Source organism: Halichoeres trimaculatus, unplaced genomic scaffold (assembly GCF_033239565.1).
Source record: "Halichoeres trimaculatus isolate MK-OKI-2021-1 unplaced genomic scaffold, fHalTri1.1 fHalTri1_scaffold_21, whole genome shotgun sequence".
In the NCBI taxonomy this organism is placed as follows: domain Eukaryota; kingdom Metazoa; phylum Chordata; class Actinopteri; order Labriformes; family Labridae; genus Halichoeres; species Halichoeres trimaculatus.
This window is the reverse complement of record NW_027437199.1, coordinates 14,598,514-14,618,457: the sequence shown is the minus strand read 5'-3', so window position 1 is coordinate 14,618,457 and position 19,944 is coordinate 14,598,514. Positions and strand designations below refer to the sequence as shown.

Sequence of the window (19,944 nt, the reverse complement as noted above, 5' to 3'; positions counted from 1 at the left end):
ATATGCTTACACAACACACAAAAGTAGAAGCAAAGGGCAAATGTGCACACACACTCTCACACACTCACTCACGCACAGAGCAGCATTATGCATGTGTGTGGCATTGCCAAGGCGACACATCAGATTAGACTCTGTGGAAGTTGAACTCTAATGAAGTTTCTGAAAAAAAGAGATCAGAATTAATTGCTAATCCGCTCTCTCTTCAAAGAGGGCAGCGACTCGTTCACTTTCACAGGCAGTCATGTCTGGGGATGACGAGAAAAAGGCTAAACACACACAACTACACACACAGCCACACACACTCACTCACTAAAAGGGAGATCAGCCATCAGGCTGCATGGTTGCGTAAGCGTTTGCGTAAGGAGACCATGGCAATCAGACAGGAGCACTCACACACAAGAACACAAGAACACACGGACACACACACAAACAATCACAAGCACAGAGATACAGACGCAGGCGGGCAGAGCCACAAAACAGAAAGCGTTTAAAAGATATCATGAACCCCAGATCCCAGCTCACAGTGATACACATACAAGGTCACACACATGAATACCACACACACACACACACACACACACACACACACACACACACACACACACACACACACACACACACACACACACACACACACACACACACACACACACACACACACACACACACACTGCCAAGAGACCAGGTTGAAGGACAGCAAAATGAGTCCCTCAGCTTTTATCATATGATAAACTTTTTCAAAAAAACATACGGAGAAGGTCAAAGTTCACAGACCCCTGAGAGGCTGCTTATGTTAGAACTTCAGTTTTACTACAGAGAACATAAACTGCGGCTTAATAATAATAATAGTAATTATCATAAAAATAAAAGATTATATATAAATGCATCTTTCTTGACACTCAAGGTTGCTTTACGGTTGGTTAAGAAACATTCTTAAAAGGAGATGGTGAAATTACTCAATTTATTGGTCTTTGGGTGCACTCAGGATTTGTTCAAACACTGATTTACACACCCAGTGATGCAAAAGTCCAAATAATTCTCCACCGAAAAAGACAAGCACTCAGTTAATTACCACCCTTTACACCCTCATACCATCGTTGGTGCTCTTCTATTAAGTTATGTGGCCTACCACATGGCTCCCAATGTTCTCAACAACCTAAACTCTGAGGTAGTTGGGGAATGAAAGCCAGCACATCACTACGGTCATTGTGTGGTTACTCCCCTTTAAATTTGGTCAAAATTGGTGCTGGCTCTAACTCCCCTCATACTCCAGAAGAAAAGGAAAGGAGGAAAAGAGGAAGAAGAAGAAGAAGAAGAAGAAGAAGAAGAAGAAGAAGGAGAAGGAGAAGGAGAAGGAGAAAAATGAGAAAGACATTTGTTCTTGATCTTTCTAAGCTGTTAATCACACCTCAGTCTCATACTTCATGAGACATGGTTTACAATAATAACAAAACATGCTGTGACTGATTGTTGTAACTTAATTTTTTTATTTACATCATAAAACTATGAAATTAAAAGTAGAGAAGCTGAAGCTACGAAAACTAAGAACCCAAAGTCATCTTTAGATGAAGCACAAAAGTGCTCCTGGAGGTTGGCTCATCCCTCCTTTCCAAATATTGATTAGTTTTTGTGTTACAACCCAACCACAGTAAGCATAGGTGGAACATCAGAGCCGACAGGATCCTTATTTCTGTGTGTGTGTGTGTGTGTGTGTGTGTGTTTGTGTGAGTGCATGTGTGTGCTACATGCTGTGCAGTGTAGCAGAGAGGCGTCACAGGGTTGGGGGTCTGGCAGACTGATCACAGCAGAGAGTCGGAGGTCTGACTGCTGAGCGGCTGTGATGATTAGCCTCCATCAGTGGTGAGGAAAAAAGGCTGTTTGCTCGGCTGCAGTAACAGTTTGACTTTGCTCTCTTTGAGACATTGATCTTCCTTCACCCAAGAACATGAATCATGTGAACACTATTATTACACTTCCTGTATTTAAATCCACATCTGTGTTTTCTGTGTGATATACCCCAGTCAGAGAATTTGTTCTCGCCTTGAATAAGTTAAGTTAATTATACAATGACAGAAACCATGAGAATCCTCCCTCTCATCATTTGATCACCTGCAGCAGTGCTTAAAGACGGGGGTAGTGGTTGTAGTATGCTTTTCTTGGGGTTTAGGATTCCCTTCTGGTACCCTTGTACCTTTGCATGATTATAGGTCAAAAAATTATTTTTTTTTTTACACTGGGATTTTAAAAACCCTTGTTTCAGCCTCTGACTGAAAAACTTTGTTTTAGCTGCTACCTCTTTAAGGCTCCTTACTCAACAAACCCCCTGCCTTCTGATTGGTCAGCCCTCTAGAGGCCTGTTGAGGGCAGAGGTATGGGCAGACCTTGGTGTACATGTCATTAAGCAATAAGGAGATCCTAATGACCTCATCATTTTGGTAATTCTTGTAAAGATCTCATGTTATTTTTAAATAGACTGTTTTTGGACTTTTAGCATAAACATCCTGCATTTTTACTGACACGTTTAAAAAGCAGAATAACCCTCTGTGAGACAAGCCAAATGACAGATATTGTCAGAATTTACTAGCACAGAAAAGTTAAGTTTGTAGTAGTTAAGTTAGTGCTTTTGATTTAAAAGATCATCAAACTAGAAAGATATTTATTAAAAAAATAATCTCATTCTTAAATTTCAACCATGTTTCAGTTTCCTGTCCAAGGTTTAGTGACCAGTTGTCACAGTCAGTCTCTGCATGCTATGAAATGTTACACTTCTTTCATTTGTATCTTTTGCTAGTATCCGATTCACAAAACAAACAACATCAATAAAAGCCCACATTGCACTTGGTTGCATTGATTCTCCTGGCAGCGTGGACTGATTGCCTCCCTGAGGCCGAGGTTACATAAGACAAGCTGTGATGAACAGGAACGAAGGAAACACTGTCAGACTGCATCGATCTGCCAAAACGCAATCACTACTCAAGTATTCAAAAATCCTGGTTCATAAATGAGATTTCCGTCAGCTGACAAAACTCTGGAATCTGAATCATAAACATCATAATGACAAACAAGTTTGAAAAAAAAAGATGAATACAGCTGTTCTGCTTTTTTTAGCCAATCAGCTGAGAAATGATGGAGACACTATGTGTTAAAGAAGAACAGCCTGCTGCATGGAGAGGGAATGAAAAGAAGAATGAACCGCTCTTTTCTTTAAGGCTTTTTGCACTGACTCCCACACATTTGAACATGTTTATTAGTGAAGCTTCCGTTTCTGAGATTCGTGGGGCACTGCTTTAGGGCTGCAACGATTAGTCGACATAATCGACTACGTCGACGAAAAAAAATCATCGACGCAAATTTTAATAATCGACGCGTCGTATTATTGTTTTTATTGTTGTTGTCGTATGGTGAAATCAAATACCAGGGGGTAATACTCATTTGTAACTTCAGTTCACAGCATGAGGTGCTGTGTTATTGGATACCTTTATGGGAAAAGATCACTAAGTTCATACGTGAGGAATATTGATGAGGAAAAATCTCCACTTCCAGAGAGCGCTGTGCGCTGACGGAGGCTCTGACGGAGCCTGACAGCTCCCGGAGTTTAGCGTCTGATAACGTGATCTAGAGAGTCTCCTTCACTCTCTGTTACCAACAGTTTTTCAGGATCTGTGCCACAAACTAGTGTAAAAAATTCCCCTAACTTTAGAAAAGAGAGGAAATTTATCACTCTCAAGCTCACACTGCAGCGGTAACACTCAACGGGGAGGAGGAGGGGCGGAGTGCGCATGAGCGAAGTGGAAGTAGCGCATGTAGAGAAACTAAACTAAACACGTTGTCATGGAGAGCAGGGAGAGAGTCAGACGGGATCATACAGAGAGCAAAGCCCCAATGAGCAAATAAACATTAGAAAACAAGGCCAAAGTCACTAATAAGCGGTTTAACACTGAGAACAACAACTTAATTTCCCTGTTACCTGCTTCATTCAGTTTGAGATTTAGCCTATTTATTTTTTGTATAGCCTAGTACTTATATTTTTTCACGTCATCATGAATGAAATAAAGACAAACAAACAAACAAACGTGACACAGGGCTGACCAATCAGAGGAGAGAACCTAACTATGGGTAAATGCAGTAAAAATGCAAAACACAGGTTGAATTATAAAGGTCTGCACCTTTTAAAGGCCAAATTAGGTTGAAACTCAAAATAATCGTGATTAATCGACTAATCGAAAAAATAATTGATAGATTAGTCGACACTAAAAATAATCGTTAGTTGCAGCCCTACACTGCTTTGAAAACAATGAACAAATAAAATATTAATCACAATAATACTCAGATAGAGGGGGGGGGGGGGGGGGGGGGGGCGTCTCGTCAGGTGCTATTAAAAACAGCTTGGAGCAGAGAAAAGGCTGAAAACATGATAATCAACATTTCTCACCTTTTAATGCGGCTATGGGAATATATGGTTAGTCTATTTACACATTCAGTGGATAAAACAGCAACTCCACCCATTTAAAGACAGGTTTTAAGTTCTCAAACAAAATTTAATATGATAATTACTTTACCTGAATCTAAAAGTTGTTCACCTCTTTGAAACTAGAAAAGCACTCAGAGCGCGGACCTCCACCAAGCATATTGTGATGCAACACTTTAGTCTTACTTTAATGTTATACTCCCTTTGAGCAGACTGTCTGCTACAATTTGGTGTCAGTTGCAGGTTTGTGTGATATTTGTTTCCTGACAGTGTTGAAAATTATGATGACCCAGTTCATATTTCATATTCCAGATCTTAGTATCCAGAATATTGCCAGGATCTGGATCATACTTTAACATCTGTCAGAAATTATGGTGACTTTGTCTTGTATTGTTCTGCAAAGCAATCCAACCATTTATCATGGAGTTATATACACATATGGTGAAAACGACCCTATCTCACAATGATAAAGAATCCTTAAAAAAAATCCTGGATCCAGATGGTGATCCGGATCACCTCCAAAATTCAATCACTTCTTCCTTATTCCATTTTGAACACTTCCTGAAAATTTCATGAAGATCCGTCCGTTACTTTCTGAGTTATGTTGTTCACAGACGAACAAACTCTCCCAAAAACATAACCTCCATGGCGGAGGTAATAGAGAAGTGTCACTTATTGAATAAAGCTATACCATATCATTATTGTGAATTCTATAACATTGAGGCTGACTGAGAGGAACCACTTAGATTACCCAGGATCTAGTAATCTAGCAGAATGAAGAATTTTACCACCAGTCCACACCAAAAAGAGCAGCTGGGTGGAAAAATATCTAGTTGCATTTCTACTCATACAAATCACAAGTGACGCTATGATGTCATATTTTGCAGACAGCTGATACTGAAGCAGGTGTATGAGTGCAATAGGAAAGCAGGAGTCACACATGCTGCTGCATGCATTCACTCTAATTCACTCAATCTTAATGTTCACACTGGGGCCAGGTCAGCTGCGTAATTCAGCTAATTTTGAGACAAGCACTGGTCTCAGTTCAGGTGCAACAATCAGAGGGTTTACCTCTGACACAAGGTGCTGCTGCTGGTGAGCCAACTACGAGCTATAGCGAGGGTACGCAGAACACTGAACACAACACAAAGGAAATAAAAGCCACCGTGGATGACATCATCCCTCGGGGATAAATAAAGTATTTTCTATTCTATTCTATTCTATTTCTATCAAATAAATAATTGGCATGCTGAACTTCGGAAGACTCCAAAGCCTATAGCTGCCATTATTTACGTGACAGATACATCCAGGCAACAACTTGATGTTAGTCAAAATGCAAAAGCTACTCTACTGAGAATTATTTTAGCTTTTTACTTTGCCAAAGTTCAATTTGCAGACTCATTAATCCTGATATGATACATGCATAGCAGCTTCTGCCATCATTTTGTGAGTGTGAAGAGAACAGGCAAATGTGACATGTAGTTTCAAAGTGTTTAGAAAATGAAAGAATAATAAATTACAGCCTATTTACCAAGAAACAACATTTTTTGCTCTCAAGATTGCCCTGAAATGTAAGAACCCAAGTGTCACCCTTGACCTAGTAACTATAGCAACTGACCAGTATTGGATGAACAGATGGTAACAGATGGACAAAAAAAAAAGAGATTGGACAAAACGCAAGTGAGCAGGCAAGAGGTAAGAGGTAAGAGGTGGTGGCTGTGGAAATAGGTGCGAGAGGAAAGGAAAAGAGGCAATGATGTGAAAGAGAAGAAGAGCAGATGGTGTGAGAAGAGTGGAAAAACAGGTGATGGGAGGTGTGCAGAAGGAGAGGAAGCAGACACAAAGTCCCTTTTTACTGCCTGTCTGCCTGATGCAAGCACTCCACTTTGAAAGCACTGGATTGATCAAAAAAGAGTGGAATAATAAAAAAAAAATCCAGCAAAATAGGTAACAAAAAAAAAGGGGATGAAGACAAGAATCCTTTGAGTCTGGATAAAATGACTAAAAATGTGCGATAAAGAAAGGCAGATAAGCTTGATATTGGTGACGGTAGGTGAGGTAGAAAAAAAGCTGAGCAAATTAAATTTAAGTTAGTTGTGAAAACAAAGTAGGTTGGAGAGCATGGCACAATGTATGTAAATATAGATAGGCTTCGATATTTTCAGGCACAATATCGCTGTGTCAGGAACACAGTTTCAGGACAAATAGCTCTGATAACCAGAGCAAAATTAATCCCTGTAAAATGATAAGCTGCCCAGCTAGGACATGAAAAGATATAAGAGTAAAGGTCAGACAGAACAGGGATTATCACCTCTTTGTAATGCTATCAAAAGTATTTAACGTAACAAATGGTTAGTGGCCGTGTCCAGGAAAAGGAATCGTCTTAAACTGATTGAATCAAGACAACAAAGTAGTCAAGCAAAAGCTTAACAGTTTAATGAGAGTAAGACGTGAGTAAGACTGGAGTCTGGCAGACGGGGAGATTTCAGGTGATGTAACATACTCAGCAGACATGTAAGAACATCAGTTCTCACAGGGGTGAATGTGTCTCAATTACTCTCTCCAGCATTTAAAATGAATCTGATTCATCTGTGTTCACAGTTGATGGCTTTTTAGAACAAAGTAAGGGACAAAACATTCTGTTTGGAGCTCACAATCACAGCGACAGGAGTTGGAAATCATGACTGATAGATACTTCTTGCAACTTCTGCTAGCATGGCTTTCTTTGCATCCCTGTCGAAGCATGTTGTATTGGATCATGTTAACCACCATGAAAACACCCAAAAGCAGATGGCTTTCATGGAGTCGCAACTGAATCTACTTTATTTTGGGTCTTCTTTGCTTCCTATTACTTTTTGTCACTCTGCAAAGTATTTTTTCTTTTTGACAGCTTATTTAGATCTTTATCCACAGCAGCACAACACAACCCCATCCAAAAATATGACTCATTTCTGTTGGACTTGATAAAATATATCCGATGCCCCTGAGGGGGGCTTTGATTGACAGGTGTCACTGGATGAGTGTGATCAGTGCATGGTTGCCTCCTGTCTTTGTCAGATCTGATCTTGAATCAGATCAGATCTGACAAAGACTATATAAAAAATCTAAAATAAATGGATATAGTCTCCTTGACTTCACTCATTTGGCTCTAATGTGGAGTTTTGAGGAAAATTGTCGGCAGAACTGTATTGGTAATGAGGCGGGCTTCAAGCCTCCTTGTGAACAGCTATGGGGTGCCCACCTGTCAGGTGAGCTGTGCCTCTGATTGGGTGAGCTTTTGATCTTAATTTTTCTAAGCTGGAGAGTTAAAATTTGTCTTTTTTGCCTTAGTGCGTATGCTGGTGAACGTTTGACACACCGTGGTTTTTAAAGGTCCCATATTATGCAAAATCACTTTATTAAGTCTTTTAGTGAAATCTGTGGGTCTTTGGCTTTTCCCCCAGCCCACAAAATGTGATATTTAATGAAAAAACCTGTACTTAGTAGTGCTTGTGAATGTAAAATCTTGACCTAAAATGAGCTGTTTGGATTTTGGGGATTTGACGACGTCAGCTATTCCCTTTTTTTGACCAATCGAGAGCAAGTCTGACCTGATTGGTCCCCTGTAGCAGATACCCCCAAGGCTCAGTGGCTAGAGTTCATTTATCAAGGAAATGTGCCAGCTACACTCAGTAAAACTGTGCATGTGTTTGCTAGTCACTTCAAGGCCAACTGTTTTTCCAACTTTGGACAGTACAACAGAGGGCTAGCGAATAGACTGGTCCTGAATCCAGGCGCATTACCAACCATCCGCCAACAAACCTCGGACCCTGGAAATGTGAGTATTTTAAATGCTGTGTGCTGTGGAGCAGATGTAAGAGCTTTTCCTCAGTGTCCCCCCTGTCTCTGTGTTAGCCAATGCTAACTTTAGCTGCGGTTAGCCTGTTGTTTTAGCCTGTAATGTTACGGTAAATGAGCTTTGCTGTTTTCTAAACATTGTGCACTCGGAGCTCGTGGCGCTGCTCTCAGTGACATGGAAGAGCGGGGCGATATCAGCGGTGGCTCATTTACATATGAAGGCCCCGCCCACTAAATCAGAGCGTTCTGAACAGAGGGGCTATGAGAGCCTGGAAACAATGCTGCTGTGCTTGATTTATTGGCTTTTTGGACCCAAAACATGTTACTACCATTTAATGAAGACATCAATGATCCATATTAAACTGCAGAAAAGAAGCATAATAAACACTTTCGCATTGTTCACTTCACTCGTTTTTCAACAGCTGAGGTCGCTGTTTGGTTTACTTGCATGTATGTAATGCCGAGGCTGACACAGCACAGTTGGCAAAACCGAGCTAACTGTGCCTAAGCTGTAAAAAATATTGCCATTATCATTTGTTGTCTTTACTAGCTGCATGCTAGCTAGCCCCAAGATAAGAATAAAGCCTGAAAATAATTTTATTTTGACAATAGAAAGACATATTATAACTCATTTTTCTTCATTGTATGCACACTGTATTGGTGCTCATTAGGACTAGTTCTGGGCTAGGTTGCGGCCACTAATGTTCCTAATTTAATATTCAGTACACTGCTGCTAAACCAAAACTACTGAAGCCTTTCTATAAACTTTGCCTCTTTTCTGCTTTTTTCACTTTACAAATATAATTCTAACAATTTGCTGGCACAGCAACTCATGTTCAGTGTTTTGGGTCACAAACTCCTGCAGGTTCAAGATGTTTTCTGGTCAAATGCGCTTGCTAACCTGGAAGACTAAATGAACAGGCACATGATTTTCTTGGTGCTTTATGTCTTACAACTTGAGCATTTTCCTTAATTTGAGTTGATCATACCATCTTCTGGATTTTATGCTTAAAAAAATTGTGACATAATTCAATCAGATTATCTAGTAATTTAAGAATAAGACAGAAAATTTAACTTTAGTAACTAAAAATATTGTGTTTTATATTGAGTCAAGAGATAACTTGTGTTTTTAAGAATTTTGATCAGAGCTGTGCAAACTGCAGCATCCAAACTCCCGTCGAAGGTGAACAGATAATCTGCTGACATTAGGTTGTAAACATAGCCACTGTTGTGTAATCCAGAGCCATGACATCCACCTTAACTTGTCTGAAATGTTTCCATCACAAGCGCCAACTCTTCAGAACATCTTCCCTGCTTATGTAAACAGCCGTCACCTTTTACGAGAGGTTAGTAGGGCACCCTTGGGTGAGCCACAGGCCACCCTGCTTCTTTCTTTGTAGCTAACCATCAAAGCTGAGATGTTACTGATGCACAATAATAGAGGCCTTGTAGCTATGCAGAGTGTGTGTCGGTGTTCTTGAATGTTTGTGTGAGGTTTTGTCATTTCGGTAAAGCTGTCATTGTAGAAAAAATGTGTGTTTGTGTGGGTGATCAGAAAAACAAGATTGCACATGTGAGTGATAGGGTTTAATGAATTTTTGGCTCATGCAGTGTTTTGTGAACATCCCAAGGAAATCTGAATATTCAAAAACTCCCTCTGCACACCACCATCTGCTCAAAATAAAATAAATGCAGCATTGTGACTTAATCAACTGAGGTATTGTTCCTATTGCTTCACAGACATTTCAAAAATTAGATACCGTAATAACAAATAGAGCTAAAAACCTCTGAGGAATTAACTTTTTCAATACCTTTACTAACATTTCATACATTAAAACAATGATGCTGAAAGCCTGTCACCCGTTTCTGATATGTTTGTTATTTTCTAAGCAATCTCTTTATCAGTAGTTAGAAGAAAGTGCTCCACACTTTAGAGCCACGACACTTCAAGGCTGATTCATACTGCTCTGCATGTTGAATCAAAACATGACAGAAAAACTTTGTGCCATCACAAAAACACAGAAAGCAGTCACATTAAAAGAGACATTTCAGTTTTTAAGTGGGGGTTGAATGAGTTAGATGTCACCAGTAATTGCTTTGGCAGTTACATATGCTCGTGAGCTCAGCCTCTTCAATGAGAAACAGCACGTGAGCTGGGCCCAGTCTCAAAGATCTCTCAAGAATACACATTCAAGGGCAACATTGGGGCTATCAATGATGAGATTTAGCTAAAGAGAATAAAGAGTGAATTTCTGGAATACTCAGAAAAATACAGAAATTCTTGTGTTGATTATTATGCCCTTTCTTAATAAATATTAATATATGAGAGACTGTGCACATTTTGACAAATGAAAAAGTTGTGTTCTTATAGTGTTGATTGCAACAAAATAGCATCACACCACTTCCTTTTTCCATGAGCCTGCTTCCTGATTGGCTACTGTTTGGTTCCACATGACTCTACATGATAATGGAGAAAAAAACACCAGACACTCACAGTTGCATAATCAGGTAGAGGTGGTCCGCACTCTCATAGATGTCCTCAAGTGCCACAATGTTTTCATGCTTGATCCTGCAAAGCAAACAAATCCATCAGTTAAGCTCTTTAATCAGACGCTGCAGCATGTCTTATATCACACAAAAACCCATTAACAGGATGAATCACTTTTAATCCCAATGACTGCAGTTGAACTGCAGAAATGTCGCTCACCATTAATACCTATTAATGAACTTAACTGATAATCCAGAGTAATAGAGTAATGTCAGGCCATTTCATTTCCCTGAAATGGCTTTACATTTCCAACCAGGAAGTTCAACTTTGGCTTTTCTGCTGATAAAATAGTCTCACTTCCAGGTCATCTCTGCTGTTTTGTAACTTTCTATCATGTTGCACAGGCACTTGAATCATTAGTCAGGAATTTACTGGTCACTTGCATTTGCTGCATTAACCTCTGCACTTTATTTGTTGTAGTTTTTTTTCCATTCCAGTTAGTACAGAAATGTAGGAACTTAATTAATTCTGCATTCTTAATTCTGCACCAGTGTGACAGGTGGAGTCACCTGCATTGTAAAATCACAGGAATCTGACAGGTCACATTTTAAAAGTAATTTTGGGAGCTGTGCAGAAATTAAAAGTACCCTAAGAGCCGTCAGCTGAGCTGCTGCTAGCTTGTTTTTGATTTTGATGATTTATCTAAATGTTATCAGTCATACAAATGAATCATAACTATACCAGACATTTTCATACAGTTCCTTCTCTCATAAATAACAAAAATCAGAGTGAAAAAAATAAGTTTAAAAGTAGGGATGCAGGATTTTGGATTTATGCCAATATCCGATATGCCAAAATATCGAAACCCCTTTTGACCAATACCGATACCGATAATCACAAGTTTGTTTGGTTTTTTCACTGTAAAGAAAGCTAAGTCTATCCTGTACTGGAATTTATATGTTACTCTTATTGTGACAGTCTTATTTGTTTAAGAAACACACATAAAACAAGACAAAAAACATTTGATTTTACCATAAATAAGAAATGTATTATTTTTTCAAACTCAAGACATTCAGTATTGAAATACAGAAAAATAATTTATTTAGATCACATGAACTTTAAATCTACAATGTATTTTTAAACATAAACAAGTTTCATTTGATTATTTTAGAGCTACTGTAACAACCTGGTGACAGACACAGAGCTCTGCAGTGCAAATAAATGAAGTGCTACATTTTATTTAAGGAGCTTATTTTTCAGATGGAAAATAATAATAATCCTAACTGAAAAGCACCTTATCGGCTGTGCATATCGGCAGAAATTTTCATATCTGCAGATACCGATAAACGTGTTTTTAAGCTTTTATCAGCCGATACCGATATTGTGCCGATAATATCGTGCATCCCTATTTAAAAGTCTACTGCCATCAGCCAGGCAGAGGAGGCTGTGAACAGAGCTACAGCCCTAGTTGACATTCACATACCCAGATATTTGTTTTTAAAGTGAGGTTGTTTGAGTTATTAGCCACAATAGATACTCGGTAAGCTTAGTCCCCATGATGAGAAAATGCATATAAGCTAGACTACAGTTTACTGTCTGTAATTTAGTGTCTGTCTTGTAATTTGGCTAATTTTGAGAGACTCCGACCCAAAAACATATCTCGGTTTACGTGTGAACAATGGATTCTATCAGCTCTTTAGTTTTCCATCAGAAAACCTGTCTGTTGTTTCTCCTAAAATTACTAGCAACATGTAACTTATACAATTTCAAAAACCTAAAATATCCCTTTAAAAGGATGCTGTTCAGTCAAGTAAACAGCCTCAAATATCAAAACCTAAAGTATAAACTCTTGAGCAGCTCTGAGGAAGACTTTTTCCCCCTTCAGGGATGCAAACAAAGAACTTATCAGGCAATGAAGGACAGTTTTTTCCAGGCAATGAAAACAGTTTCCATCTCCACATTCACATTAATGCTCATTCTTGTCTGTCCTCTCTTGATTTCTCCATGGTTACAGAGCAGAGATAAGGGTGTTTCATCTCTGTCTGTGTTCGTGTGCCAGTGTAGGTGTACATTCCTTATCCTAATACCTCATACTTTGTAAAAACAAGATTGATTTTGCGTGTGGGCGTGTGGGTTAATCATCTTTTGCATCGTGATCAGAGGTAATTCCCCAAGGTTGGTCTCTCATCAGCACACACACACTCACACACGCACAAATAGAGAGCAGTGCAGGTTGAAGAGGGATAATGTGAGTGTATTTAAGCCCTGCCTGGGATAATGAAGAGCTGGCAGCAAACAGTCTGGTTATAATGGAAGATGATGAGCCAGTGTTCATTCAGAAAATCCCTCTTATTCATCACAGGAATTATGTTGCAGCTAGTTGTTCTCATTCATGGATTTGTCCTGAAAATGTCCTTAATAACTGCTGAGCACAATCAAAACATGTATCTCTCCAGAATTATATAACAATGACGTTATTTGTCATGGCAACCATTTTCACAACTTTATATGCCAAGAAATAATGTAATGTGACATTATAAACTATGAAATGATACAAACTGAAATACCATATATGTTGGATATGATATGACATGATACAATATCATACGTCACATCACAACGTAAGAGAGATGAGAAAAAGCAAGACGGCATGACACAACATGATATGACAACACAATTAGCGATGTACCAATTTATCAGCACTGATATTCGGCATTGTGAGGCATTTTGGCAATAATTTTGTTAATTAGACGGCCTGTAAAAAGTCAAATTATTCAAAGAGCTATTTTTTTGAAAACTTTATTTACTGTAGAAAACTTTGGGGAGTTATGTATTACCTCCGCCAAGGAGTTCATGTTTTTGGGAGAGTTTGTTTGTCTGTGAACAACATAACTCAGAAAGTAACGGACGGATCTTCATGAAATTTTCAGGAAATGTTCAAAATGAGATAAGGAGAAGGGATTAATTTGGAGGTGATCCGGATCACCATCTGGATCGAGGATTTTTTATAAAAGATTCTTTATCATTGTGAGATATGGCCGTTTTCACCATATGTGTATATAACTCCACGATAAATGGTTGGATTGCTTTGCAAAACAATACAAGACAAGGTCACCATAATTTCTGACAGATGTAGAAGTACGAATCAGATCCTGGCAATATTCTAGATACTAAGATACGGAATATGAAATATGAACTGGGCCATCATAATTTTCAACACTGTCAGGTAACAAATTATCGTACAAACCTGCAACTAACACTAAATTGTAGGGCTGAACAATTAATCGATTTTAAACCGCCATCGCAATGTAATAGGATGCAATTTTCAAATCGCAAAGGCTGCAATTAAAAAAGAAAAAAAAGATTCATGTACACAAACCTGGAAGAAGTATAGTAACTTGTACTTGTCCTCCCTTAAAACCAGCAAAAGTCAAAATGCTGTTTTTTTCTGGCAAAAAAAAAAAAACCCTGTGAGCTACAAAGCTCCATCCAGTATAATGATTGTGGCTGGCAGAGCCATACCCCTTAATCACTTTGTTTTGTTTGGTTTGTTATTCTTTCTGACAATGGGAGGTCAGTCAATTTTTCCAGTGTTCCTTTTTCTTTTCATTCAAGAAATGCAAAAAAGACTTGTTGAAATGTCAACAGTTTCTTTTGTCGTGTTAGTCATACTATAAAATGACTTAAAACTTGTGTTTAGTGAACAATGTAGAAGATAAATGTCACCCCCCAAAAATCGTATGCTAAATCGCAATCGCAATATTAGTTGGAAAAAAAACAATTAGACTATTTTCCAAAATCGTTCAGCCCTACCAAATTGTAGCAGACAGTCTGCTGAAAGGGAGTATAACATTAAAGTAGGACTAAAGTGTTGGTGACAATCACAAAATGCTTGGTGGAGGTCTGCGTTCTCTGAGTGCTTTTCTAGTTTTTTTAAGTTTTCATTTAAATTTATAAGACATGCTGCTGAGCCCTGGAGTTGTTTGATAAATATATGCTTGAAGGCATTGAAATAGTTATAAAGTGTCTGAGTTTGTATTAATCAAAATTTTGACACCAGTTTTTTCACTTTTACTGTAAATGAATATTGGCTCCAAGTATTGGTTAGCAGCCTCCTTGACTGCTAACAATTGGCATCGGTATCGGCTCTAACAAAACATTTTGGTCTATTTCCAAATGCAATGACAATACCATACAATACTAAATTTTAAGAAAGGTATGAAACATTACAGACGATTAGAATTGATATCTGTCATAATTTTACAATGCAATGCAGTATGATTTAATTTGATGCATTACAGTATGGAACGATACAACACAGCATGATGTGTGGAATACAGAATGATACATTCCCTTAACATTACAAGACGATACAAAGAAGTATAATTTGATACAGCTGAGTCAAACAACAGCCGTATCAGTGATACCCCTGTGTTTTACCTAATCTAATTTAAGTAAAAAGCTTTGACATTCTTGAGACGCTCAGCACCCTGGGAAATTCAGAGAAAGCATCAAGATAAAAGATAAAGCTGTTGGCTTCCATCTGCTGCAATACAGACTGTAAAGAACGTGTATGGTATTCTCCTTAAAAATTGCTAAATGCTAAAAGTTAGATTGTGCAGTGACTATGTTTGTGCTCCAATCTGAAAGCCAGTGTATTTACCGTTTATTGGTATTTGAAAATTAACTTGTCGTCCACACTGAGAAAGTTGGCTGCATGCGGCCCAGGTGCTGCCAGCTCACCCACTCTGTCCTAAATCGTTTCTGAGTAGTTTCTGATGACAGAGAAAGCTGATCACAGCGGGATAAGCCCTCAGTCAGCCATAACACACGTAAAGAGAGTTTTGATTAAGTCATGCAGTGATACAAACAAAGGCAAACTGTAACTTTAAAGATGTTTTCCTGTTGTGGAAAAGCCTGCACTCACTATTTACAGCAAGTGCTGTGACTACTTTAAAGGAGCATGAATTATTTTTATTGGAACAGGGAACTCATAACTTATTCATCATTTGCGCCAGACGTGATCAATATTCTTATTTCTAATTCATTTACTAACCCAGGGTATGATTATGATGTCTTTGGAACATTGTGAATTATTTAATAGGTGAAATGTTTCAGGGATAATGAAACAATATCAGTTATATCAAAACTAATGCTCAGTAGTGATTAGCCTGCATGAGAATAAGGAATATAAAAGTTAATGACAAAAAGACGTATGAACAATTCTACTTAACATCAATAACCAGGCCTGCCTTCCCCATCCAGCTGTAGCTTGCTTGAATAATCAGCAAAATAATACCTGTGTCCATTTTCACTGAATATGTGTTGTTTCAGGACAAAATGGGTTGTTTCTTTACATGTTTGTTGTACAAGTACACTCAATCTGTGAGCACTGAGTCAAAGCTGAGGATTAGAACTTGACCTATGTTTCGGTTGTTTAGGTGTGGTTATCCCTCACAGATTTGCCCCGCCTCTGGATTAAGATGTACACCTGCTGGGTGAACTGGCCCGCTGTCCTGAAGCTTATCACGATGGCACTGTTTCAACCATGGCCCTGTACAGTAGCATGGTCACTGTCTGAGCTTGTGGTATCAAAATCACAAGAAAACTATGGTTCAAATCATATAAAAGTTAGAGAAGCAGTGGGTATTACACTTGAAGTAAACAGTTTGATAATTTGTTACAGAAAAGCAGGGTGGACTAAAGTAAACATATGGGGCAGAAACATAATGAGGTGAGCTTTGAACCTTTAGCGTGTTTTAGATTGCTAGGTATTGGTGTATCAATTTGTTGTTATAGTTTGGGCTGCAGACCACAGACAGTCTGGATATCCAGACATTTGTTTGCCTTAGGTCATTTTTAAACCAACTGGTTTGGAGGTAGGTTCTGGGCATAGAGGGTATGCACGTGATGGAAGTCACTGCAGTAATGCCCACTGAGTGGCAGAAAGTGGGAGATGAGTGGCAGCGTACTTTAATACCATCTAAACTAAAAAAAAGGGGAAGAGCTGTTGCGCGATTGATTGAACAAACATGTTTGAAAAGCAATCAAAGTTATCTTTTGACAGGCAACTGAAAGACAAAGAAAATCATATAGAGGCTTTTGTGGCTTTCAACATAGCTTTTAACAAATCAATGTCGAGTCCAACTCTTCTTACCCACATTCTGTTGCTAGGCGCCCTCCTGTCGGCTATGGCTGCTTTTTGCAGCAGCCTACTCTTCTTTGTCCGTTTCTTGTAATTTTTTCATCTCTTATTCGTAATCTTTGTATTTGGCGTTGATCATTACTTTTTATAGCTCATTTGTTGGTCATGGACACCAAACTTTTTGTGGCTTCAGTGATATTTTTACTACTTTTTCTCCTGTGTTTGTCTGGAGATCCTACATGTAACCAAGGCTGCATTGTTTACATGTGAACTCAGCTGTTAGCAGCCTGTAGCATGTCAATGCTAACTGGTGTAAGGCCTGATGTCTTCCCACAAGGTGAGGAGAAGGAGGTGAGGACGGCTTGCTGGTTCTCAGGTGTGAACTAAGGAGATATGACATCGACCTGTCCTTCCATCCTTCGTCATTGGCAATGTAAGATCTATGTCCAATAAGATGGACGAGCTAGCCGTGCTAACCCAGCAACAGAAGGAATACCAGACATGCTGTGACTTCATTTTCGTTGAACTTGTTACATTGAAAATAAAGTTCTATTCTAATTTATTTTATTTTTCCTAGTCTCACTGTGTTTACTGCCGCTCTCCACAATGCTAAGTGAGATTTGTTTTGCCACTCAGTCCGACTGAAGTGGGCGTGTCCCAGAGGGGAAGTGACATAAAGGCATACGCTCTTTAGTGGTTTTAGTTGCACATTTTGAGATATTAATTTAATCAGCTGACACTTTAGGTATTAGTAATTGAATTTTGTGTGGTGTTCCTTTTTTAATGGAAGCTAAATTCTATCGATGTACAACAAAGTTTTAAAGAACTGATTATAAGAATGTATACTGAGTTAAAGGTCGTAAAAAAATTGTAATAATGAGATTCCAAGTGACAATCATGAGAGAAAAAAGTCAAGATTGTGTAAGAATTGTCCAGAGATGTTAAATGTCTAATGGTCTTTGTGTTGTGCTTTTTTTAACATCTCTGTACCCATGCTTGGTCAGAAGAAACACCATCAGATTTTCCTGAAGGTTCAAACACTGTGCTTCACTCTGCAGGCTGCTGGTTTGCTGGCTTACACTCTCACTTGTTTGTGCTAATGACACTCATTTGTCTGAATGATTGTCTGAATCTCTCCCTCATTACTGAGAGCAATTCCAATTTTCTCTAATGTAACACAGCGCAGCCAAATTAATAAATCTATTGTATTTAATAGCGTAATACATCTGTTTTGCTGCAGAGGCCCAGATGTAACTGTGTGTAACTGTGTGTAACTGTGTGTAACTGTGTGTAACTGCCTGTGTCTACTTCTGCGTAAGATGAATTCACAGAGCCTCCACTTTCTTTCTTTCTTTTTTTGAAAGATTTCTGGAGGAAGTTCACTTTGCTTCTTTTGCTGCTTGTGTTGCAAAAGCATCTTGTTGTTTCCATGAATCTGTGTCACACGCTGAATCAAGCATCTAAACATGACAGCTCATTCATAAAACTGCTTTATTGCTGTCTCTCTGCCTGCTAGATAGGCAGCACACATTCACGCAATTGACAGGTGGCCCAGATTGGTTGAATGTTTGAGGGAACGTCTAAGTGTGTGTTGGTGTGTTGTGCTGAGGGATGTTATTTAATCCTCTAAGGCTCTTTTATCATAGCTATGAATGCAAGAAGTGCAGTTTGGGTAAAAGCTGCTCTCTCTTTGTGGCTTATGCATCTGGAATAAAGCAGGAAAGCAAAGTGGAACTGTATGATGCATGCTACAACAGTTGTTCATATTTTGTTTCCTATGACAGCTCACACGCTAAAGGGAACAAGTCATGCATCACTAACGGAGTGTGCTGCTACATCAAAATATGCAGCTTAAGCATTTACATTAATCATTATATTAAAATACCACCCAAATCTAATGCAGCACTCAGTGTATCTGTTTTATGACTTGACTTTATCTGCTTTTGGAAACTTCAGAGTATGTTACAGTTTCAAATTCAGGGATTTTAGAGCCCTTCTCTCAGGGGCTAACCATTGGTACCACTGGCATGATGGCAACAAACAGGTATGTAAAGCTATTATTTTGTAGGAACTGAAACAAACATCATTACACCAGATCAGATAGGTTCCCATTTAGTCTGTGTTTCAACTCACACTGGATCTGCCCCGTTGTGATCCAGCTGTGTCCCTGCTCAGGCAAGTCACAGCAGATATGAAACAGCTATTAATTTGCATATATTGAGTCTCAGTTTCACTGTAAATGTTAACTTACACTAGGAGTTCGCTCTGGTACAATACAGTGGTATGAACCTGAAAACACAAAGGTTGCGTCCAAAATCATTCACTCATTCCCTACATCCTTCTCAATATATTGTGAATTAGATGTAGTGAACTATATGGTCCACTACTTCAACAAAATGAAAACAATATTCCGGACATTAATCAATCACTCTCCAGCTGACAGTGGCATAATTACTCTCACGTCCCTCATGGATGGCTGGGGATTTACAGTCATTATTTTTCTTAAAGGGAACCCTGGCTACCAGAACTTCATTTTCCTAAATGATCAGTTTTTTTTACCAGCTACATAAGAACGATAATAAAATCTCTCAAAATATCTTAGTTTGAAAAAATATTTTCACTCGTAGGTCGCCTTTGTTGTTTATGCTGCAATGACGTCTGGGTAGTGACGTCATATGGTTGCACCGGTCTCAATCTCATATAAGATTTAACCTCACGACACAAAGTCATGTCGTCTGTTCAATCATTTCAGTTTGAACCCGAGAGAGACGTATGATAATACTGAAAACAGACAATCAAACAAACTTAAAAATGAAGATGAACGAGGACACGAAGAGGCGAGAGCTGGCCAAAGTCACTGATGTGCTTGCGGCTGCTGCGTAGCTATGTCAACGGAGAGGGAGAGCGTCTGCTGTAAGGAGGTTCACTTTCTGTCATCAGCCGTTCAAGGTAACAATATGTAACTGTCCTTTGATTAAATTAATGCTATCAAAAATAATTTCAGTC

The 19,944-nt window shown here is 38.8% G+C and overlaps 1 protein-coding gene across 2 annotated transcripts in view; it reads right to left on the bottom strand.

Annotated features, from left to right (window-relative positions):
* Positions 1–19,944, bottom strand: part of camk1da (calcium/calmodulin-dependent protein kinase 1Da) — an 86,107-nt gene that overhangs the window by 26,931 nt on the left and 39,232 nt on the right. For both annotated transcript variants that reach the window (XM_074698122.1, XM_074698121.1), the window contains one exon: positions 10,800–10,874. In XM_074698122.1, the coding sequence (XP_074554223.1) occupies positions 10,800–10,874 (75 nt within the window). The remainder of the gene's footprint in view (positions 1–10,799; positions 10,875–19,944) is intronic.